The following is a 24,878-nucleotide window of genomic DNA, read 5'->3' as shown; positions in this document are numbered from 1 at the left end:
TCCCCAGCTCCTTAACCACACACCTTTTTGTTCTCTCCCCACTCCCACCCCCAATCTTAAAAACAAAAAGAAAAGAAAAAAAGCCCACAAAAAGGAAAGCTAAAACGAATAAGCAAAAGACCAATAAGACAAGACAATGGGTAAACAAAACAAAATAAAATCCAAAGTCCACATACCGAAAAAAAGCCATGGAATTCACTTTGTGTTGGGCAACTACTCCTGGCATTGGGCCTGCCCTGGAGTGTGTTTGATATGCCCCGTGGCATTCCACTGGAGAAAACTGATTTTCCCTTTTGTGAGCAGGTATTGGTTGCAGATAGTTTTGGTTAGGAGTGGGAGCCTGCCTGGCTTGAACCTGTGCAGGTCTCACACATGCCTGGCAAAGGTTTCAAATGCCGCATAATAGTCAACACTCACCTTAGATGGCCAGATCCAAAGCTTGCATATTTTATGCCTTTTACATTGCTCATTTTTCTAAAAGACCTTTGAAGACACTGGGCATTAAAATAACTCAACAGTAAGGAGCCTGGTGCCGATAATATTGTCATTCTTTGACTGCTTTCCTTGGGATAAAGTTCCAGAAGCAGGAGACATGAGTATCATCATAGCTCTTCAATTGGTATCCATTAAAAATAAGCCAGTTTATTAAAGGCATACGCCTTTAATCCCAGTACTCCAAGACAGGCAGATCTCTGTGAGTTTGAAGCCAGCCTGGTCTATAGTGTGACCAGGACAGTGGCTACACAGAGAAACCCTATGTAAAAGAAAAGAAAAAGAAAAGGGAGAGGGATAGAAGGAAGGAAAGAAGGAAGGAATTTTAAGAAAATGCAGTTAATCCATTTACGTGTAGGTAATAGCACTTTTCCTTCTCAGCAGTTTTGATACTGTTTGTTTGTTTGCTTGCTTGGTTTTTTTTTTGTTGAATTTTTAAAAAATTACATTTATTTGGGTCTTACATCATAGCACGGATGTGGAGGTCAGAGGACAATATGCAAAAGTGAGTTCCATTGTGTGAGTCCCCAGGTCAAACATCAGGCTTGGTGGCAAGCGTCTAGACTCACTGAGCCATTTCCCTGGCCCCATTTATCATTTTAACCTCCCCCCTTTAAAAAAAAAAAAAGCTGTAGAACTATGGCTGTCTTCTGAGGTTGGTTAGTGGCACCTCGAAAGTCCATTGCCAAGGTTCCAGAGTAGATGATTTTTATCTCACTTAGCATCCTATACAATGTTCCGTATCACCTTAAGAAACAGTTACTACTTCAAAAATAAAATCAACCAACACGGTGAGACCAAAGCAGGCTAGTGGTCATAAGGTTTTCAAGTTCCCAGGCAAACCAAGAGCTGTCCTTCCTGCAGGAGTCTTTAACATGGACCGCTCTCCACCTTTGGTGTCGGGCTGCTGCCCATGAGCACATCCTGAAGGAAGGATGGCACACCTCCTGCCTGCCTGCCTCCGCAGGGAGCCGCCAGCACCACAAGCTAGTGATGACCCTTTTCTTAGCTCCTGGCTTGGGGAGGGGTGATGAGCATGGAAATAATCTAAACCAGATGGTGTCTCTGTTTTGGTCTCTGTAAATGTGGATTAAAGCAGCATTTTTCTTGTTCAGCTTGGAGAAACTCATCAAGTATTTGCTCACAAAAGGAAATCTTGCTGCCGTGGGCCTCTTGTCCTGAGCACATGAGTGTCAGGAGTGTGTTTTTGCCTCCTGTCTGGACATGGGTCTGTGGGTATCAGAAAGGGACTGTGTATGTGTGTGTGTGCATGTGTGCGTGAGAGAGAGAGAGAGAGACAGAGACAGACCGACAGACAGACAGACAGACAGACAGAATCTCATCTCACTATATAGTCCAAACTAGCCTCAGACTTATGGTCCTCCTGCCTTATCCCCTTACATGTGGGAGATAGACATAGACAGTGTTCTGTCATGCCTAGCATAGAGATGGTCCTTGGACCCAGCTTGTATGCTCAGTAGATGATAGGCAAGGAGAAGAATAACTTTTCCTGCTCTTGGACATCCTAGCTCAGATTCTAACAAGAAACCTAACAGCATTTCATGAGGTTTTTTTTTTTTTTTTAAGAATCCCTATTTGCACTTTCTATGGAGATGGAGCTGTTCTTTTTGTGCTCTGCACCGTGGTTACCAGCAGACTCCGTTCCTCCTTGGCTATAGGCTAGAAGTCTTCGTTCCTCTCCACATAGGTCTCTTCATAGGACTGCTTAAGATGGGGCCCCTGGTATCCTCAGAGAAGGTGACCTGAGAGAGAACAGGAAGTGGAGAATGATCAAGATGGAAGTCATGGTGTTTTTAAGAACCTACTGTTGGGTGTGGCACATCATCATTTCCATTAGTTAGAAAGACCAACCCTGACAGAGTCAAGGGGACAGTGGAAGAGTATGCGCAGGCTCAGTAGGGGCTACTGTGGACAGAGTACCTAGGTGTGGCACATGTCTCTCTTGACTTGTCATCAAAAGGAAAACCTGCTTGCCCCTCCCTCTGTTGTTGCTTCTTGTATATTTTTCTAGAATTTTTTCTTTTTTTTTTTTAAAGAGGTGACCATAACAGTCACTGGTTTGTCTCGGGAGCACTTCTGCATGCAGTATTCTCCACTTGGCATGCCGGGTGGGCAGTGAGGCAGGCACTTGGCTGGAGTGGCACTAATGATGAGGCTCATTACCATTCCCAGCCAGCACTGATGCCAGGCTGTGCTTCTCTTGCAGTGAGCAGTGCATAGAAGCCTATGAACTCCTGCTGGCCCTGGCTGAGAGCGAGCAGAGCCTCATCCTGGGGCAGTTCCGGGCAGCTGGTGTGGGCTCCTCCCCCGGTAAGTGTCCCCCTGCCCCCCAGTTCCCTCTGTGCTACTTCTCCCATCTTGTCCCCAGCATTGCTGGCATTAAGTCATCTCCCAGAAACATGAAATCTGCTTGTCACCCATGACTGAGTGTGTAAACTGTTTACATTGAATGAAGCAAGAACTGGAGTGGAAACCAGATCACAGACAAGTTAAAACAAACAAGCACTCTTAGGAAATGAGTGCTCCTTGGGCTGACAGGAGGAGCCGAGGGAGTGGGGCTCACGGTGCTGTTATAGGGACCAAGGCATTGGGAAGCTACCTATTGAAGATCCCTTGGCTGCTGCTGTGGCCGTGGACTGGGACTGGTCTTCTTGTCTCTGTGGTTGTACTCGTTTCCTGGGTTCCATCCTGCGAATACCTTTGAAGCCTAGATCTCCACCTCTATGTATCTCATGAATAGAGAGGCAGTTTTATACCTGGCCTTGAAAGGTTTTCCTGGGTTGTGGTAGCATAGGCATGTCTAATGACCTTTGTACCACGCTTGCCATCTTGTCCTTTATTCGACCTCAGTGGCCAAGTACCCTACTGGCCTGATTTGTACCTAAGACTCTTCCCCAGTGGTTCTCAGCCTTCCTCATGCTGTGACCCTTTCAGACAATTCCTCATGTTGGGGTGACTCCCCAACCTAAAATTGTTCTCAGTGCTACTTCATAAGTGTAATTTTGCGACTGTTATGAATCATAATGTAAATATCTGATATGCAGCCTCCAAAGCTGCCTTGACCCACGGGTTGAGACCTGCTGCTCTACACTGCTCCCCTGCTTCTGCCATACAATTCCATGTCAGTAGAAAGAGCATGTAGGCTCCTTCGACACATCGATCACTCAGCCAGTGACAGTGGCTCCAAGGCCACTGGTGTGAAGGGACACAGTACACTGCTGGAGAGGAAGGGAAACATGGCAGCAAGCTTTCCATACCCTGAGCGTGCCCTGGACACTGGCTCGCCAATGCTTTTGTAGAAATAGCCTCTCAGGGGAAATAGCGCCAATTCCGGAAAAGTCAAATGACCAGGTGGTTCTCAGATCTTCCACAGTGGCCAGTATGAGCAAGCCAGGTGTCCTCCTGTATGGCCTCTAGGTGTTAAGAAGTTGCTTAGAGCTGTGAGGTGGGGGCAAGGGATAATAAATGGATAGCTCTTCAATGGCTATGTGCTTTCGATTGGCCTCGTCTCTCCAGGACACACCACCACAGAGTCCACCCCGAGTACCTCCCGAGCCAATCCCCTATGCCTGCCACCTCCCTTGTGGCTGCCTTTGTAAGGGTCCTTGGGGTTTTCCTCCCTTGGTTTTGATACTCTGAGGAATCAGAATCAGACCCGAAGGCAGGGAAACAAACAGGGAAACAAGCAGGGAAACAAACTTTCCTCTTTCATACTTAGGTTCTCTAACAAGGGAGTGCTTATCCTCGGTATAGGTGGCCGCCTTTCATTCCTCTACTCCACCCTCTGATCCTGTCCCCACCCCAGGGCCACTTTGGCTAATAATATTCAGAGCACAGCCCAGCCCAGAAGCAGAAACTCTGCCAACGCTTCCATTAGAAACCTCGTTTTCAGGGTCTTTTAACTGAACCATAAAACTTTACTCCTCATATGAAACAGATTCTAAAACGATCTTGGCCTGCTGTCTGTTTTTTTTTTTTTTTCATTTTTTTTTTTTTTAATAAGAAAACCATCAATTAAAGGAGGAAAAAAATCAATCATGTTCTAGTTTGTATCACAAGATGTCTTAACCTGTTCCATGAGTGAAAAGCATCTTTATTAGGCTGGTGCCTGCACAGAGCAATTACTTGGTAAGAGCTGAAATGGCTTAAACAAACCATTGAAATGTTTGCAATAATAATAAAGTGTTCCATGCCTCCTTCCTCCCAGGTAACTCCTGCATGCATTAATAAGAGGATACCATTGTCTACTTTAGAACAGAATATAGAGAATAGTCAACTGGCGAGGTGTGTGTACAAGTTCTAGTGCAAAGAAGAAATGAGGGGGAATAGCTGGAAGTCGGTTTGAGGAATGTGCTTTCAGTATGAGAGGTACCCTATACTGAAGAGAGTTCTCTGTTCTCCATAGTGCTAAGCCTTGCCCTGATTTTCATACCTGCTAACAAGGACAGTTGATCTGTCATTCTGCCTGAGGTGCTGCCTAAGCAAGAGCTAGTTTGTGACATTTACTCACAGGGTCAATTACTGTCATCGTCTATGTTTGTTATTGAATTCACAGCATTCATTTATGTTCATTTGAGAAGAAGGTTTAGCCCAGTGGTTTTCAAACTATACTTTGGGACACCAGAGGGGTGTCTTTGGGTCTCAGCAATGGGCACGGAGGTTGGAGATGTTGACTATGGCCTAACCTCTGCCACTTCACCCAACCACATTTATGTTTTTAATGCTCACTATCCCAAGTTTCATGAGAAAAATACACATCTGTGTTGTGTGGGTGGCAACCCAGTGGTTTGACCAAGACAGTTCTTGAATTGTTATGTAGACTTTGCTCTTTAGAATACTGTCTTAGTCACTGTTCTATTGCTGTGAAGAGACACCATGACCAAGGCAATTCTTATGAAAGAAAGCATTTAATTGGGTCTGGCTTAGAGTTTGTGGTTTAGTCCATTAACATCATGGTGAAGAGCATGGTGGTACACATGGTACTGGAGCAGAAGTTGAGAGATATATGTGGATCCACAGGCAGAAAGAGAGAGGGGTGCAGGGGATTGGAGGCGAACAGAGAGGACAGGAAACTGGGCCTGGCTTGAATATTTGAAACATTAAAGCCCACCATCAGTAATTTACTCCCTCCAACAAGGCTGTACCTAGTACAAAAACCACACTTCCCAATCCTTCTAATCCTTTTAAATATTAACACTCCCCAGTGATTAGGCATTCAGATACCTGAACCTCTGGGGGCCATTCTTATTCAAACCATCACAAGTAGTTTTCAGTTCTCAGTGAAGTGGAGAGGAACTACATAGAAGTTCCATGCCCAGGCACAGCTTTCCCTATTATCAATAACAGAGGTCACAGACATCACTGTCTTTCAGAGTTCCTGCTCTCTGTTAGAGTTCACTCCCTGTTAGAAATTCTCTGGGTGTGGCAAGTGGCCAATGACATGAACCCACCTCTGTAGCATTGGAAGAAGTAGCTTTATGCTTGGTGGCTGCCCTCTAGTGAAGATCTTCTCAGCTCTGCCTTCTTATGCCTCCTCCTCACTCTGCTCTCCCAACCCTAAGAACCACTGTGTTTGTTTGTTTCTTTCTTTTTCTTGTTCTTTCTTTTTTTTTTTTAAATTTGTTTTGTTTTGTTTTGTCTTTTTCTAAGACAGGGTTTCTTTGTGTGTAGGTAGCCCTGGCAGTCCTGGAACTTGCTCTGTAGACCAGGCTGACCTCAAACTCACAGAGATCCGCCTGCCTCTGCTTAGCAATGCCCAGCAAGTGCTGAGATTAAAGGTTCTTTTTCTTTTCTGTCTTTCCTATTTTTTCTTTTTAACTTCTAAGAGTCAAACCCAGTGCCTTTTACAAAGCAAGCAAGGGATCTGCTCTTGAACCTTTCTGTGTTTGTATGTAGTATATGCACGTGTTCCTATGAAAGGCTGTATGCACTTGTGTGTGTGTGTGTGTGTGTGTGTGTGTGTGTAAACCAGAGATTGATATCAGAGTTTTGTATCATCTTCTACCTGATTGACTGATTAATTAATTAATTATTAATGAATTTTTGAGACAGGATCACACTATGTAGTCCTGGCTGGCATGGAACATTACTATATAAACCTGTCTAACCTTGAACTCACAAAGAGATCAGTTTGTCTCTGACTATGCCTCCCTAGTTCTGGAATTAAAGGCACATACCACCACTATACTTACATACATACACACACATATATGTATATGTACATTTATATATGTAATATATACCTACATACACACACACACATATATATATGTATATATATACATATATACATATACAGACAGGTTGTTTCACTGAACCCGGGGCTCCTCAGTTTGGGTAGGCTGGCTGTCTATTGAGCACCAGGGATCTGCCTGTCTCTTTCCTAGCTCCTTTCGGGTGCTGAGATTGCAGATGTGTGCATGGTACTGGTTATTTAAAGTCAGGTACTTTACTGATAAAGTCGTCTTCTAAATCTCACTGAGATAGCCACCTTCCTGGGATGAGAGGAATAACATTGGTGTGAGAGAGAAAAAAAAAAGTGCCAATTTGAGCTGTAATTACTTGTTGTGTCCCTGTTGCCCTGCAGGAAGCTCTGACAGTGTTGTGGATGTGTGGTACTGTGGCATTTTACCCCAGTTTCTCCCTGTCCTCATTTACAAAGTGCCCAGGTGTAGGAGGCATGTACCTGAGTGGGAAGAGGTGCCAGCAACAGGGAAATGTAAAAGTTACCATGTTAGAACTGGAAGCTGATAGCGGAGATCATGCTATCCATCTATGAGGACTATGAAGTCCATGCCACCCCTTCTCAGCCACCCTACCAGCCCAGAGCACAAGACTCCTCAGCACCCCCTACTCATTGTGCCCTCCGTAACTGAGAGTCAATTACAGAATCATAGCCTGGGCTTTCCTGACTTACACCTGTAACAATTAACCCATTGGCTTCTCTGTGGTGTAGGAGACCAGTCAGGGGATGAGAATATCACTCAGATGCTGAAGCGGGCTCACGACTGCCGGAAGACTGCTGAGAACGCCGCCAAAGCCCTGCTCATGAAGCTGGATGGCAGCTGTGGGGGAGCCTTCGCTGTGGCCGGCTGCAGCGTGCAACCCTGGGAGAGCCTGTCTTCCAACAGCCATACCAGGTACTGCTCCATGCTCTGCCCTGGCCCTGCAGTGGGCTCCTCGCTGACCCACTCTAGGAGACTGTGTGATTTGGATAATGTAGGGTTGCTTCATGCTTACAGCCTGTTCTACCCAGGAACTATGAAGAGGGGCTAGAAAATGGCATCGTTGTGCTTCTGGGGAAAGGACAGTCCAGAGAGACGGGGCTGTAGAATATGGTAGAGATGGAACAAGAGAGCAGTCTCTGTCTGACATTCTTTTCCCTGTACTGTTCTGTTCTCTGTTTGTTTATGATTCTCCATTTCCAGGAATTACCTGGAGTAATTCTAAGGCTCACTGCTAAAAGACCCAGCTTACCTTAAGCTAGGTCCAGAATCCACTCTCCTTCCTTGTGCCCTTGTCCTCCAAGAGCTCTTCTATGGCCCTCCCATCTCCTTTATCAAGTAAGGCTGTATTTTCAGCACCTCTTAAGCAGGCACTTAATCATGATCCTCAGGTCACATTTTCCATCCAGGAATCAGAGGGCTCTCGGAAGTGGTAATGAAAGCAGTGGAGACTAAAGCGCTGTCCCCAGAGCAGGTTGATGTTTCTCGATGGGGGCAGGGTGCCAGAATGAAGCCCCTTATAGCCTTTTTTTTTTCTAATCATTTCTGGTCACAAAAGCTCTACCGTGATGCACACAATGCCCCCCTCCCCCTTTACATGCCACTTCTCAGACTGGAATCTAGTTTCCTATTGGACTTTCCTTTATAGAAAGTCAAGGATGATTTACTCCACAGTAATCACAGGTGACACCACCTTGGCTCAGAGATGGAATTGACATGTTTACGAGCACATGCCTGTTAAGAGGGAAATCTAGAACTTCGGTACCAAGCACAGTATCCCTCCCGCTCCCTGGATCTCAGGTCACATAAGGCAGTCTCCTTCCACGAAAGTGACAAGAGCTACATAAGGATCGATGGGATGTCTAGTGCCAAAGCACAAGTACTGATGTTTTCTTGAAGGCTAAGAGCAATTTGATATTCCTGTCTCCCACTGGAGAGTACCAGCCATCTGCCTCGGTATATCATGTACATACACTGGACCCCGTGTCCCAGGAGGGAGCCCATTCCCAATCTTACACTTGGCCACAAACACAAGGGGCTTATTTTTTCTCTACTGGAGCAGCATATGTCTTATTCAATAGCACATAGACTATAATTTTTCACTTAAAGTCAGACTCCTCTGTTTAAAAACCGAGGCAGATGCCCTTTCCGTGACGTTTCCAGGTATTTATAATCTATCCTGTTCATGTCTGTTTATGTAGGAATTCAGTGCTCAGCTTCAGTGAGATGCCTCTGCACAGTTGGTGCTTGTTAAGAGTTAACAGAAACTGTCTTGATTAATTGTCTGCACACATCTCCCCTTCCTACAAATAATTCTGCTGTTTCAGTCTGATTCAGAGAAGATTTTGGAGCCCGTCAAAAAGGGAGAATAAATTTGTAACCTTCTATTAGTGGAGATCTGACATTCAATATTTGTTACAAGAGATATTTGGTATATAGGTAAGCTTGTTTCTTAGAACATTTTTCTGAGAAACTTAATTTTCGATTTTGTATTTCTATAGGATGAGAAAAATTCAGGCTCAGACTCTCTGCTTTCAAAAATAAGCTTATTATTGATCCCAGTACTTGAGAAGGAAAGGCAGGCAGGTCTCTGAGTTCGAGGCCAGCCTGGTCTATAGAGTGAGTTCCAGGACAGCCAGGGCTACACGAAGAAGCCTTGTCTCAACGAACCAAAAACAATAACAACAACAACCAAGAGCTCACTAAAGACTGGCTGTTTAGGGCCAGCAGCTGACTCACCGGGTAAAATGATTGCTATATAGGCATGAGGACCCAGGTTCAGATCCCAGCACCCACATAGCTGCTGAGCAAGCATGATGGCCTGCCTAAAATCGCAGTGCCCAGGGATAGGGATGGGCGAGGAAGGCATACATGTACACAAACATACCCACATACGTACTACACATGTGTGTGAAGAAAGAGATGGGTCTCTTTAACAAAGTTTAATTTCAAGTGGATCTTCCATGAAACACAGGCTTTTAACTCTGATTCCACTAAAACGCCATTTTGTACAGAAGAATACACAGGGAATACCCGTAGCTCTCCATAATCATAAGACAGACACAATTGGAGTGTCTTTATGTATTTATGCTAAAAATAGGTCAGAACAAAGTTCCTAATCATTTCAGGCTACAATATTATCAGTATTTTTTTCATGGTTTTAGAGCTTTATTGTAGGAGAGAGAGAGAGAGAGAGAGAGAGAGAGAGAGAGAGAGAGAGAGAGAGAGAGAGAAGGTGGCTGGCCATGGCCATGTGGAAAGAGGAGAAAGGGAGGGGGAGAGAGGAAGCAAGAGTATTTTTATTTATAAGCCTTGGAATTCTGACCTAAAAACTGTCTTGTGATAGGTTTTTCAAAAAAAAAAAAGAAGGAAAATGGAGCTTTCTGAACCCCCTTCCCTCCCACTGTAACCCCCTTGCCAACAGATGTGCAGTCAGGGTATCAGCCCCTCCTACCCAAGGTCTCACAAAAGGAAGGCTCAAGGTCAGGTCCCTGGAGGCCTCTCACAGCTCCTGAGGACAAGCGGGTTAATGGATTTGGGAAGGAGGCTCGAAGGGTTAGTTACCGAGCAAAAAGGGATATGGATGCGAGCCACCTCTCAGAGGATGCTCTTAGGACGATCCCAGCATGAAAGAAAAAAAAGAAGACATTTATTCTTTTTTTTTTAGATCACAGCTGCAGATCCATCAAGCATACTTGTCTTAATGGATAGAGCAGCCAGGTAAGGCCGATTGCCTTCATAGCTTTATCAACATATCACAGCACAGAGGCAAATGGACTGAATTGCCTGTAAGTAGAGGTAGGCGTTATCAAGCAGCCTCGGCTTTGTGTCAAGCACTGGGGTTTTTCTGCTTATTCCGTGGAAGTACACTAACGGATCTAATCCATGAGTGTGCAGAAAAGCCATAGCAAGTGTGCCCTCCTAGGAAGTGGAATTGAGGCTATTTTCTTTCAGCCTAATAGGGGCCCCGGAGTATGCAAGCTGGGAAGGATGACTGCCGTGAAGCCTCCTTGGTCCTTAGGCACCTAAGATGCTGGCTGGCTGGTCATGCCGTCTGGGACATGATTTCCAAACTGCAGCAGAGGGCAGTGAAGCACCAGAAGGTCCTGGCCTGTACCCTCTGTACTAATATTGGCTAGGATAAAGTTTCATGGGGCAGGAAAACTGGTTTTGACCAGTGGACCCCTATCTATTGCTAAGGTGATGTCCTGGAACCACTGTCCTCTGCCACCCCCAGCAGCAAGCTTCAGGGAAGGAGTCAGATGGGCTTGGCTGTTCCAGTGTCAGTGAGCATCAGCAACCAACTGAGATATTCCTCAACGTGATCGTGTGCTGATCTGATTCTAGTCACTTCCCTTCTCAGCTCACGTGACTAGAGTAGCAACATGAGATGCTTTCTGTACTTTTTAATTTTTCTTCTTAAGACCTAACTTTAGGAATCAGTCAAACCTGTACACCCATTAAAAAAAAAAAAATTAAGTCCTAACATGACAAAAGGCAAAATATGCCATGTAAGTTCTCCATGTTAGGGGGTCCCTACCAGGAAAGGACCCACTGGGAAATACTTTGAGATAGAATTTCATACTACAACTGGGGTCTCATAAATTAATATTTGGGGCCACAAAGGACAGAAGTATGTAAAATAGCTTAAGAGGGGCCCTGATTGAGAAGTTATGGGACCTCATATGCATGAGATAAATAGCCACTTAAAGGCAGGACACTGTCATACTCCTGAGCAACATGTCCTGCCTATGAGCAGCCACACACACACCAGGCTCTGCATCCAGCCGTGGTAGCTCTGCACTGGCTGCCATTCTCATCCTGGGGCACCAGCTTCCCTGGGTGACAGAAAGGCAGCAGGCTGCCTGCGTTCACATACAAGGCTCACTTTGGTTTCATTGGCACCGTAAGAAAACCTCAGTGGCCATGCCTGGGTTGCGACCAAGAAGTTCTTTTAGTGATGGGGATGGGGGTCATCTGGAAGTCAGAGATGGCACCTGGTGCAGAGGAACAGAAGAAGTGGCACTTGGCACCTGGAGCTAGTGTGAATGGTTGTATCCAACAGCAGACAGGATAGGCAGAGGGCAGGGGTATGCTTTGGTTGTGAGCCTGGCCCTCATGCTCCTCTCTTGGGCTGTAGCTAGCGGCTTGAGCAGCGAGTTTGCAGCAGGACGTTCTGGCAGTCAGCTGATGCAGAGGAAGCTATATCTTGATAGAGGCTCCAACAGAACAGAGGGGGTGATCACCAAAAGAAACTCACGGCTCTTGTCTCAGTCCTGAGAAAACCAGGAAAACAAGCACAGACATGCATAGCCGGCTGCACCCCGGCTCTTCATCTGCAGGTTTTCCTCACGTTCTGCTCTCAGAGCATCTCTAGGCACCAGCCCCGGAGAGGAGGGATCAGGCCGCCTGTAGAAAGTGATTTATTCCGCTTGACAGCTGAGCTCATCCTGCGTTCCAAGCCGGGAGAGGTAATGGATGATTTGGCCCTCTCCCGGCAGCCGACGACGGCCCTCGGGAGGCCAGGGGAAGGGCCAGTGGCTTCTCCTCCTTTCACCATCAACATAATCATATTGGGCTGCGGGACATTAAGGGCATGAAGCAGAATGGTAATTACCATCGCCTGGTCTGCTCCCTGCTGGTGTCCAAGAAGGGAGAGAGTACGCTGTGGTGCTCGCCTTGAAATTTATCATTCCCCTGCAAGAGCAGTGGAAGCTCTTAGCTCTTCGGGTAAGATCCTGTGGACCGGGGCATTCTGCATTTTTTTTTTTTCTTTGTGTATAGCAAAGACAGTAGAAACCAAAACCTTCCTTTCTGGTCAGTGAACAACCTGCAGGCCATGAAATCCAATATTCCCTGCCCACTAGTGTTCTGCCACAGGGGTCTTGGTGGTCTCTAAAGCCTTTGCGAACCTACTGTTTCTCCTCCATAACAACTTTCCTGCATGGTGACAGGAGTCTGACCTCTGGGGGACACCAAGGCTGGTGATGGGTCTCTTAACTCAGCTTGTCAGGAAAGTGTCCCTTATCCTTTTTCTTCACCCAGAATGCACACTGGATGGCACCCCCCGCTCGCCCTTCCTCTGCTCTGGGAGGTAGAAACCTTGTTCCTTTTAACCAAAGCCAGCTAAGTTAGGCAATTCCCTCTAGGCCACGAGGCTGGGGCACGCCAGAAGAAGGCTGTGCAGGTGTGACTGGCCTCAGGAACCTGTCTGCAGTCAGGAGCATCCGCCTGAATAGCAAACAGCTGCCCCACCCCTAGGAAAACATGGGGACAGCCATTTAGGTACCAGTGAGTTTCCATTTGTTGCTGTCCTGGTGGCAGGCAGTGTGTAGTCTGTCTTAAGGAACAGATTCTTATCATCCCTTATCCACTCCCAGAGGTCTTGACATTGTGGGTGTTGGGGGGAGGGCGTACCAGCCTAGGTAAGACTGAAGCAACTACGTCAGAGCGGAGAAGTGGTGGGATAGAATAGAAATTCAAATGTGTGCCTCTCAATCTCTCTCCTTCTCCCCTCTCCCTCTCCCCCTCTCCTTCTTCTCCCCCTGTATTTTTGAGACAGGGATTCTCTGTGTAGTCCTGTTCTGGAACTCACTCCATAGACCAGGCTGGCCTCAAACTCAGGAATTCTAGGCACCGGGATTAACAGTATGGGCCACCACCATGCAGCTCCGGACTGTCTCTCTAGTTTGGGCACAATAGCTAGCAAGTCCTAGCTTTGAACTCTTCGAGTTTTGCAATTTTTATTTGAAAGGAAAATTAACAAGGGTGCTTTACTTATTGATGTTACAGTTCCCAAGCTAGCAATCTGGAGGTAATATGCCCAAGTGTCACGTGATGGCTGGCACATGGATGGTGGTGATTGTCCCGTGTTTGTTTTGGTAAATACTTTTTAATGAAAGGAGTGGCCTGTAGCTGAGTTAAGGTGTTAAGCCTCCTCCTCTCAGCTGCCTGGCAGAGAAATCCTGTTGTTGTTCTTGTTTCATTGTGTAAACAGGGGGACTTGGGGAGCAGGCTCCCCACTCCACCCTGGGGAATGCCAGGTGAAGACGCTGCCTCCTGAGCTGTCTTGAATTTACTTGCCCAAGAATGAACGCTAACCTTCTGTCCCTTTGTCACTGTTGAGTGTGTGGAGGTGAGCCCTACACTTAGGGGTCAGGGTTGACCGGAGTGCCTGTCACCTGTTTGCAGACAGGCCAGTGGAGAGTGCCTCCAGTCCTGCAGCGCCCCGCTCTAACATTACCTTGTCACAGGCTCTGCCCTGGTTTCTTCAGCAGCATGGATCTTTAGGGGTTGCTAGGGGTAGCGCTGGGGCCTGAGAGGTGCTGGCATTCCCTTCTCCTCCCTTCTAAAACGTAACACACAGGATGACACCTTGGTTTTATCTTTCCCTGCTTTCCTCTGCTCACACCTACTCTAAGCTTCTGCCATCGCCCCCCAGAATTCTTGGAGTGGCCCCCCTCCAGGACTTCCTCTCTGCCCGAAATTCCCCTTGTCTTTTTGCATCTCTCCTCAGCCTAGTGACAGACCAGACAGGTTTGGAGGACATTTAAGTCTGGCCAGGGGCTTCTCTTGCAAGCGCCCAAACTTACATCCATTCTGATCCTAGAGAAGATGCTATCCTCCTAATGCCTTCAGGAGAGGACACCTGGTCAGCTCCTGCACACTCTAGGCACACCACGCCTACACAAACATACAGCTGTTTTTCCTTTTGTGGGCAGCGACATGGCACTTGGCCATAACTCCTCCTTGCTGGCCAAGCTTGCTGTTTGAGTTTTGCGCTTTCTAGGTCCTCAGTCCCCACCGACCCCCCTCCAGATATCCACGGGGCTCTCATTCTTGCCTCCTTGAGGTCTACTGGGTTGTAGCATTGTAGTACGGGCCTTCGCTTTGCTATTTCGGATAATAAACCTATCTGACTCTGCAGTCCCCAAGTCTCTCATTTCACTCTTCGTCATGGTGCATATCATGTCAGCTATGCTATATAACTTGCTTATCTCTGCTATGAGAACATGAGTTCCACAAAGGTAGGGATTTTTTTCCAGGGTCTTGAAAGGTGTCCTAAGGCAAGTACGCTGACATTTTTGAAATAAATAACAGATGTTTGTTGAGTGCTTGTGGCATTACTGATTTAATGGCCCTGTATCTCAGAATACTTTATTGTTATCACAACTTTACAAAGCATCTGTGTTATAATCTGGCCAAAAAACATGAAATCTATAGTGTGTAAGATGCCTGGGTCACAAGTGACAGTTGGTGTGTCAGCATGAGAGCGAGTGCTCTGCAAAGGACAAGAGCCAGGCTGGTCACTGCACATAGATAGATAGCATCTCTGTATAGATAAGATACTGCTACATGTGTGCCTTCTAATACAGCAGGACATGTTTCTGGATATACGCATTATGCAGAAAATGACTTTTAGGGATTTGAATATAGAGGCTGGGGTATCAGGACATTCAGGGCATCCTCGCACCCCCCCCCAAGGAAGAACTGTTGTTGAATCCTTTGTCTGGGATTGTCTGGAGGCAGAATATCTTCCTCTAGAGGCCTTGAGTGGTCTGAAGGAAACCTATCCATATCATAGAGATTATTCTCCTCTACATCTGTCCAGCATCTAAAATCTACTCTCACCGTATCAGGTGGATGGTTGTCTTCAGAGTACCTGAGTTTTGCAACCCAACCTACGTGGCATAGTAATTCCCCTTTCCAGGGCCCCAAAAGTGGTCAGGCTGATGGCCATGCTCATCCTGTTCACTCCACCTCCTAGGGCTATTCGTCCTGCACTGAGGGATAAAGCAAGACCACCTATCACTACCACCACACAGGCACATATACACATGCACAAGCACACACACAAGGTTCTAGTGCCCAAGAGCTTCCCATCCTAGAAGTTGTTCTTGGATGTGAAGACCACCCCATTCAGGATGGTCAGCATAACTCCAGCCCATACCTTTCTCACCCTGGAAGCTGTGCTTTCTCTTTTATCTTCTTTCATTTTTTGAAACACGGTCTTATTCTCTTGCATAGGCTGGCTTCCAACTCCTAGATTGTAGGGATCTTCCTGCCTCTCTTGAGTGGCTGAGACTACTGCATCTGGCTTTGTCTTCTTAGACTTATTTAAATGTAGGGACTATGCCATGCATATATTATGTGCACCAGCGATTTTGATCCCCAGGAACTAAAGTTACAGATGCTTGTAACTTTATAAAGTTACAGTTTACAGATGGTTATCCTGTGAGAACCACCCTGTGAGAACTAGGAATCAAACTCAGGTTGTTTGCCAGAAGCAAGGGCTCCCAATTGCTCAGCCAGAACTGCAGCCTCCCTCCTCTTTGTCTTTTTAGCGATGTGTCCCATGCTGAGAACTGCCCTGGCTATACCCATTTTCCTTCTTTCAGCATCAGGTGAAGAATCAGACACTGTGGACCACTCCCAGATCTTGGATAGCATTTAGCTCAAAAATTTAGGAAGAGGGCAGAGCTGTGGAAGGGTTCTGTCTAAAGGTCTTTGCAGCCACATGACTTAGCAATGTCTCTTCACTTGAGTTTCTGGTTTAGCATGGTGCTTTGTTGAGAGCTGCCTGGGCCCCGCTTGCTCTTCTGCCATCAATTCCAAATCAATTGTAATTGGAGTGATCTGTAGATAGGAAGGGACAGAAAAACAGAGAAGCCTGTGGGCCTTATTTGGAGCCAGTATGGACAGCTTGCCACAACTGGCTCAGTTTCCCCTTCATGGTGGCTTGGTCTCTCCGACCCTGGGGCCCTAAGAAGTCTGTGTTTACATGGGAATTCCTTAAGTCTGGCATTATTTGCCCAGTCACCATGCAGCGTGAGTTACCAATGGCTATTAGAACCAGCCTGAGTCTTGGAGTGGACACAAAGAATGGACTATGGCAGTCTGGAGACAACCACTTTCAACATGCTATCATGTCATACATATTTTTATAAGTACTTTTCATTGCACTATAAGCAACAGGACTTGTCAGTATACTTTATTCCCTCCAGTAGAATTCCTTCCCACTTCCATCCCTGCAGGGACTTTGTCACTCTCTGGGATTCCTATGTACTAGGAGTACATATGCATACCCAAAGTTATAGGTCCTGAGCTAGGTTCTTTAGCTCCCATGAAGCCCTGTCCCCATGTCCCCTGTTCTTATTAGACGTGTACCATTGTCTTTAATCCTTCTCCTCACTTAAACCATCTCTACCATTGTCACCATGATGGAAAGTGTTCACACTGTTTGGTCTTTTTGATTCTTTCCATCATATGCTAAACTTAATCTTATACCAAGTTATAGGAAACAGCTTTATATACATGTGTCTTAACTTTTGAGGAATTAATATCTCAGAATTCATTTTTAGAGTCTGCATCATGATCTAAAATGTACTTTCCACATCCATTATATGTGTGTGTGTGTGTGTGTGTGTGTGTGTGTGTGTGTGTGTGAATGTGTGCATGTGAGTTTGTGTTTCCCCTAAATGATATTGAGGAAACAGGGTCTAGCAGTGATGACTTGGAAACATGGGGTCTCTCTTTGTCTCTCAGCACGACCAGCTCTACAGCCAGCAGCTGCGACACAGAGTTCACTAAAGAAGATGAGCAGAGGCTGAAGGATTATATCCAGCAGCTCAAGAATGACAGAGCCGCTGTCAAGCTGACCATGCTGGAGCTGGAGAGCATCCACATCGATCCACTCAGCTACGACGTCAAGCCAAGAGGCGACAGCCAGAGGCTGGACCTGGAGAATGCCGTGCTGATGCAGGAGCTCATGGCCATGAAGGTGTGTGGAAGCTTTCATTTGTTGCGCCCACCCAGAGGGATACCTCGCAGGTCTCTGTGAGCACGGCAGCAGGGTTCAGTCAGTAATTACCTCAGTCTGGACAGTAGCCTCTGGGGAGAGGGTGGCTTTAGTTTGTCGGGAAGTCTTATGGTCTGGACTTTATTGGAAAGGCCGTTGACCTCCAGAGGGTGCCAAGGCTTGCCCCAGTTCAATATGTGCCTGTCAAGGGTTCAGACCTGCAGCCTCTGTCCGTCCATGATGACCCTTGATCTCCATAGTTGTAAAAGTCCTTGTTGGGATCACCCACACTGGTAGAAGCTGGAGCAGGGAGAGACCAGGACACAGCCAGCTTAGCAATTGGCAAAAGGTCTGATCCCCTGTTACCCTTGGGCCTTAAGAGCTATGAGTCTGTTTAGAATTGGGTCCCTCCAGTAAGAGTTGGCAGAACAGTTCCGGCCAATGTCCTGTCAAGATCCCGAGCTCTTCACTCATGGCTTGAGTTACCTGCCAGCATTTCTAGAGAAAGGAAAACCATCACAAGCAGTTAAATGACTATCCCCTCGGTTCAGTGTACCTGCATCTCAGCAAGCCACAGCAGGGAGGAGGAGGAGGAGGAGAAGGAGGAGAAGGAAGAGGAGGAGGAGGAGGAGGAGGAGGAGGAGGACCTAAGTCAGCTCTGGATTGGGTTCCCAGACCCTGCCCATCACTTCTCTAAGATGCTGGTGCTTGACTCTGGGAAGATACAGGGCAGCAGAATCAGACTTGGGAACCCAGGTGTCCCTCTTTGATACTAACCCCTGTCCCCCCTACTTGGCACTTTTCTGCTGTGAGGGTTCCCATTCCTCTGGCTGAGTCCTGGCTGCCTGTGACTTTGTCCCAGGCAGGTTCCTTTCACAGCTCTTGGAGCATACACTACCTGAGCCTGGAGCTTATCCTTCTATCATTTATTCCAAGCAGCATGTTTTCTTTTATCCAGAGACTAATCATTTCCTTTTTATAGTTTAGCCAATATGGAGTGTGGCTGATTTACTGTTGACCTGGCCAAGGAAAGACCGTGTGTGTGTGTGTGGGGGGGGTATGGGTGTGTGTGATAATGCTCTAATATTCCCTTTGCCACTTAACATAAACTGCACTCATCTTAGATATTTTTGGAGGTATACAAGTGATGAAAATCTGGGAGAACCGGGGTCCTCAGGACGCAGAGCAGCCATTGTCCATGCTCTGACCTGGTTTTCCTCCTGAGGGCTTTAGGAAGGCTAACTCTCGGTTCCATCTCCGTTTCTTTAACATGTTCACCAGTGTGTGCCAGCCCACACATCCACTAGCCAGTGAACTATGTTGAGATTCGCCATTTTGTTCCAGAATGTAAATGCTGAGATTTCTGGTACATGATCTTTAGTGAATACCAATCATCTCTGGATGATCTTCCAGACATTTTTATAATCCATTCTTCTTTCCGAATGTCTTGTCTTTTCATTAAGAGTCCTATTCTTTTACCCCTTTAGTTGTTAACAATACTTGCCTTTCTAGTTTTTCACACTCTTTCATTCTGCTCCCATAATGGATATGCTAACCATGCACCCTCTTTTTGCTCCCACAAATGCTGAGTCACTTTTATTGCATATGCTAAACATGCATCCCTCAGAGAGGCTCATTTCCACCTCTCTTGAAGGTAGAATGTACATGTCTTCCTTGGAGAGCATGTCTCCATGGGGTCTCAGGCTGTCCTCCATCCTTTGTGACCTGTGGATTTCAGAGGTTAGGTATTCAGTTTTGATATGATTTTGGCACCAGGATTTTTATGTGATCCATATAAAAGCTTGGTTTTTTTGTTTTGTGTTGTTTTGTTTTGTTTTAAGGGCTTAATTCTCTTCTTACCCATAGTTTGAGAGATGACAAGTTTCCTGGCCATACCTCCAGAAAAGCAGTTTCCTAGTATCAAACATGGATGTCTGCCTCACAGAGACCATAGCCTGCACTTGTGTGGCCCTCAAAGCACAGATGTCAGGGGCTACAGAGCAGTCTGTGACCTTGGGCCACCTGTGACTCTCACTGCAGACTTGTGCCCGTGTTTTTGGCACGTGTGTATTCTCCTTTCCTCTCTGTAAGCTTGCTTTTATATGTGTGTTCTGAGAGTGGTCGTCACATGAGCTCGGTTTGAAGAGTTGCCATTGCCTTTGGAATGCTCCTTCTGATAACAAGAGATGAGAAGAAGGCTTCCAGTACAGAAGCACCTTCCATTCTGGATAAGTCTGGTCATCATGGTAAAGAAGGTTTGGCCTGTGCTTCTGAGAGGTTCCTGAGCTCAGTGACTAATGCATTCTGCCCCCACAGCAACACATTGGTGGGTACCCTCCAACACGTCCTTACTTTCACAAGACTAAATGAGTTCTTTTCTGTGGACTCTTTAGACAGTGCTATGTGCTCATGGAAAACTGATGGTTGCCACCTCTTTCTGGGTCCTGGTCAAGGATAGCATTGCCCTATTTTGGATTCCCATCTAATTCCACAGAAAACAATCAGTATAAGCCCTTTAGGAGATTTTACAGAAGTTATCTATTGGTGGATTGGCTCAGCATGTTCTTGGCCCTTAGGTTTAATTCCCAGCACTAAGCAACCAAAAGGACCTTATGCAATGAGTGATTTCCAATGGGGGATCGCTCCTGCTAATTTCATTTGGCCCTCTGAAGCAGACAAGTGCTAACGGATGCTATTGTAATTAGCACTCCTCAACTGGCATGGCTCAGCTGTGGAGCGACAAGAAAAGGGCGCCACGGAAGTGAAATGGGAATTAGAAGGAGCCCAGTCAGACCTCTTTGCATGGATATTTCCTTTACAATCCTGGTGGAGGCACCTGAGCCTCTGCATCCAGAGAACTGATTTTCACCAAGGCATTTGAGATGTGTGCGTCTGAGATCCCAGTAGCACCTTAAGAGCTTTTCCCTACACAGACGTGAAGTCTGCTTGCCTGAGATTTCTACCCATGATTCTACATTTTAGTCCCCAGGATGGCAAAGCACTCTGCCCTTCAGACATGTGGAGACAGCCAGCTTATCCCCAGCTTTGGAGTGGCTGTTGAACTATGTACCTATGACTGATAGCCAGGTCTTGTTCTGCACTCCATTCGGCATGGCAGTCCTTTGGGTTAACCTCTCATTGGCTGTGTATGCTTTGTTCCACAGGAGGAGATGGCTGAGCTGAAGGCCCAGCTCTATCTTCTGGAGAAAGAGAAGAAAGCCCTGGAGCTGAAGCTGAGCACCAGGGAAGCGCAGGAGCAGGCCTATCTGGTACACATCGAGCACCTCAAGTCCGAAGTGGAGGACCAGAAGGAGCAGAGGATGCGGTCTCTGAGCTCCACCAGCAGCAGCGGCAAGGAGAAGCCTGGCAAGGTAGGAACAGGATGACACAGGGACACCCTCAGTGCAGGCATTACCCCCGCCTTTACCTTGTCATTATGCCATTGCCTCGGTTTCCTTGCTGTTCACACCGGCGCCAGAGATCTTAAGAAACCAAGTCCACACGAAGTGGCAACATCTCCCATTGTATCCAAGTTCAAACATTTTCACACATCCCAGTCTCCTCAGAGGAGTGGTCTGTGCAGTGGTCTCATCCAGCATCTATGTGCTCCCTGCTGAGGGATCACTAGGCGGAGAGCTGTCCCCTCTGCATTAGTCACCTGTGTTGATCTCCCTCAGACCTCATGTCTCAGACTAGTATGTCAAGGAATACTAGTCTGCATTTATATGTGGAAAATACAGTCCCACAGAAGTAAGTGGTCTTGCTAATAAAAACAACAGCATGGGGCATAAAGTCCACACCTGGCCTATGGGCCACTTCCAGTATTCTCCTCCACCCCTCAGTGCCTCAGTAAGCAGGAACGGAAGGTGGAGGGAAGCCTTCAATTACCAAGTATACAGAGACGAGGCTTCTAGGGACAATGTTCACAAATCCAAACTCGAATCAACCCCTTCCTTCCATGCCCCAGGGGCCTTTGCTAGAATCCAAGCTCACTCTGTCATTTTGTATTTCTCTTCCACACATGTCCATTGGAAAGAGAGAAAACAAAGAGCTTTCGAGCCTAATAAATTCTATCCCTCTCCAACTTGGGGAACTGCATGTTCAGCACATCATATTTAATATTCCTAATATGCGAGCTCCCCCCTGACACCAATGTACTCAGATTCAGGACTTGCAAGCATATGCTGACAGGCTGATCATGTCAACGCTTTCCCACAGTGCAGCTGTAGGTACCGCAGGGCGTCTCCAGGAAAGTTGTGTGCTTGAGAAGGAAGGAAGAACGCCATCGCTGCATGGTGTGAACTGTTGCTTCCTAGGTAGCTAAGAAATCTGACGCGCGCGCTGCGCCACCAGCTGCACTGTCTGCTTCCCTACTTTGCTCTGCAGATAAATCCATGCTGCTCACAGTGGAGCATCATATGGCTCTCTGCTAAGCTAAGGCATCCCGAGGCCCTGATGAATCCCACCCATCCGTCCAGAGCATGTCAGGACCAAGATGAACTGCTGTCGGCTAGGACTTTATGCTGGGGCTGACGGACAAAGGTGTTCACAGTACAGTTACAAGGATGCCCCTCAATGCAAGTTTCAGCTTCCACTGACAATGTGAGGCTATAGTCAGGACCTACAGATCGGGAGGTTGAGTATAGATAGATTCCCTGAAGAAATGAGCTTCTGACCCAGGTCCCAGTAGGGAGTGGGAGCTAGAGTAAGGTCTGCCAGGCCTCCAGCAGGGTGAGGCTCTGTGACCCAGAGGAAAATGAATCGATGTGTTGGCTAGAGGGCTCAGCTTGCAGTGTTATCCCAATCACAGTGGGACGAGCTTTGGTGGGGTCAGGGTGAGGTCGGCACAGCTCAAGATCTGGAAGGTGCTATGCCAAGTGCAGAGCGCTCCAGCAGGGGCCAGTGGCAGTATTTCACGTCATTGTACCCAGGGTTGAAGAAGGTGGTGTTTTCTGTTCTGTACACCTTCAGAATCTTCGCTTGGCCTTTTAAGCTTGCTGGTCAGTTTGGGACACAGCCTCTGACAGAGTACCCAGTGTCTGTTTGTGTATGTTCCTAAGGGTGGGGCAGCAGGGACTCAGCAGGTTCTTGCCAAAGACCCATGAACCGAACATCCCCTCACAGTTCTCCGTGTTTATTTTCACTGAGAAGCACTGTGCCCTGTGGGGTGGCTTCAACACACAGACCTTCCTCTGACAGGAAAGGCCAGCTGGCTTTTTAAAACATCTCCATAAGAAGGTAATTCATAAAGGTCCCCAGCGCTTCTGGTTTGTGCCTCTGTTTACTATTTCAGTGAAGTGTCCCATCGGGGTGCATTTGCTGGAGGTGAGACTCCCCCAGTCTAGAGAAGGGAGGCAAGCTTTTGATGAGTAGGGCTGAGAGAAAGCCCCTTAGGTGTTTGTCCGTCGAACCATCACTGCTACAGCTCCCACGCTGGATCCTAGTTCCTACCCACATTGAGTTAGGTTCTCTGCCTTGCTTGTCTGTATGCATAAAATGTTATCACTTATGTTCAGCAAGAGGCACTGTGGGTGATGCAGGGAACCCCGTCTCTAAGGGTCTATAAAATGCTAGCCAGCTAGTGGTGGCGCACACCTTTAAGGGCCACACTCAGGAGGTGGTGGGGAGGTTGAGCTTGTTTTCCTCTTCCTCTCCTGAGTTTCCTGAATGATAACATGGAACAGAACGAAGCTCTCCCATCTAGAGGTGAGCTTTCTTTCAAAGCAGTGGTATCTGTCACCAAGGACATGTATGCGTATTTGCCTTCTAAAGAGGCTCACATGGAGCCAGAGGGCTGGGCTTTGAGGTTTTGGATCTGTTAGCTTCTAGCTGGTGACTGGGCAGGGTAACCCCAGTGCCTTGGTTTCTTCCATGATGAATGAGGACAACAGAAGATAGCTCCGGTGCCTGTGAGGATGGGTCCTTCCTAGTGATGAGGGGGTAGCTGTGGTAGGCTTAGGCCAGTGCTACTGCAGTAAGTGTTCCCCAGGGACTTCCTCATTCAGCGCAGCACGTGAAGGTAATGAGAGATCTGGGGACAGACGAGATGATCAGATTTGATTGCCCCTAGCTTTCAAGGCCTGAGGGGTCTTTAGGCATGACGCTGCTGTCATGTGCCCCACAGTTAGGATGGTCACTGAAGTGCCCCTGGGTTCTGGCTCCCATCAAACAATGAATATGTCTGTCCTCCTCAGGAGTGTGCCGACGCTGCCTCCCCAGCTTTGTCACTGGCTGAACTAAGGACAAACGGTGACAGCGAGCTGGCCACCGAGTTCGCCAATGCCATCCGACGGTAAGCGGCCCTCGAATCCTTGTATTGTTCCTTTCAGCCGTGAAGGCTTTCGGGCCCTCTCTCAAGGCTGCTCATTCCAGCTCTTCTGGGATCATGTCGGGATGTGCCTGGATGGAAGACGGCTCTAGTGTGTTTTACTTGTGCCCCAACCTTGCAGGTTAAAAATGGATAACCGTGCCATTCTGTAAGGGGGTGGGGGAGGCTAGGTGCTGGTATATGTACCGTCATTCTGTTGGCAAGTAAGAAAATCTCTCCTTCCTGTTTTGCATGCTGTCACATGGGCTAGACCCTTCTAGATTCCGTAAATGGTGGTAAGGAAAACAGGTACCCTGCCTTGAAGACATCTTCCGTGGGACTGTGTTCTGCAGCATCTGCAGTCCCAGCCAGTGGGAGCCCTCCTGTCTTTACTCAGTTCTCGGACATTTTCCTCCAGTATTTCAGGGCGTCTTCTCCCACATTCTACTTCGTCTTTTCTAAAGAGAAAGAGATGCCGGTTCATTTAGACCTGACTTCCACACCCTAACTGCTCATACTTTCTATTACCCCCACCCCCTTGGTTGCTTTGGAGTCCTGAGCAAGTAATTACACATTTCTACTCACGGGAATCTATTTTTCCTTGTGTGTATATTCAATTGGCACGTGGTAGTCACACATATTTGTGAAACTCAGTGTAGCATTGCATAGATAGTTCTATCAGAACTATCTCTTAGTGTTTGGTTGTGGCTACCGGGTGGTCCAGCTCATGTTTATTTTGGTGATGAAATCATCTTTTTTAAATGACGTCCTCTTGCATCTTGGCGAGGATACTTATTGGATTTATTCTTCAATTTCGTCTTGTCCCTAGCTGCCTGAGCTTGGTACTGAGCTTTGAGGTTACTTGCCCGAATGACTGCTTGCTGTTTTGCTAAGCATCATGGTCTGACTGTGGGTGCCAGGTTTCCCTCTGAGCATGCCTCCCTGGGGTTCTCTGAGATGCTATCTATCTAGCACATGTGTCAGTTCATCTGCTGGGCTGTTTGTTCCTCCTGGCTGACAGTCGCTGAGTCTGCCT

General features: G+C 47.1%; 1 protein-coding gene across 2 annotated transcripts in view; it reads left to right on the top strand.

Annotated features, from left to right (window-relative positions):
- Mcc (MCC regulator of WNT signaling pathway) overlaps nt 1–24,878 on the top strand; it is a 378,104-nt gene that overhangs the window by 338,529 nt on the left and 14,697 nt on the right. For both annotated transcript variants that reach the window (XM_031365612.1, XM_031365613.1), the window contains 5 exons: nt 2,720–2,823; nt 7,469–7,652; nt 17,283–17,517; nt 20,700–20,906; nt 23,730–23,827. In XM_031365612.1, the coding sequence (XP_031221472.1) occupies nt 2,720–2,823; nt 7,469–7,652; nt 17,283–17,517; nt 20,700–20,906; nt 23,730–23,827 (828 nt within the window). The remainder of the gene's footprint in view (nt 1–2,719; nt 2,824–7,468; nt 7,653–17,282; nt 17,518–20,699; nt 20,907–23,729; nt 23,828–24,878) is intronic.

This window comes from Mastomys coucha, unplaced genomic scaffold (assembly GCF_008632895.1).
Source record: "Mastomys coucha isolate ucsf_1 unplaced genomic scaffold, UCSF_Mcou_1 pScaffold13, whole genome shotgun sequence".
NCBI lineage: Eukaryota > Metazoa > Chordata > Mammalia > Rodentia > Muridae > Mastomys > Mastomys coucha.
Note: the sequence above shows the minus strand (reverse complement) of the source record. Positions and strands in the feature narration are given on the sequence as shown.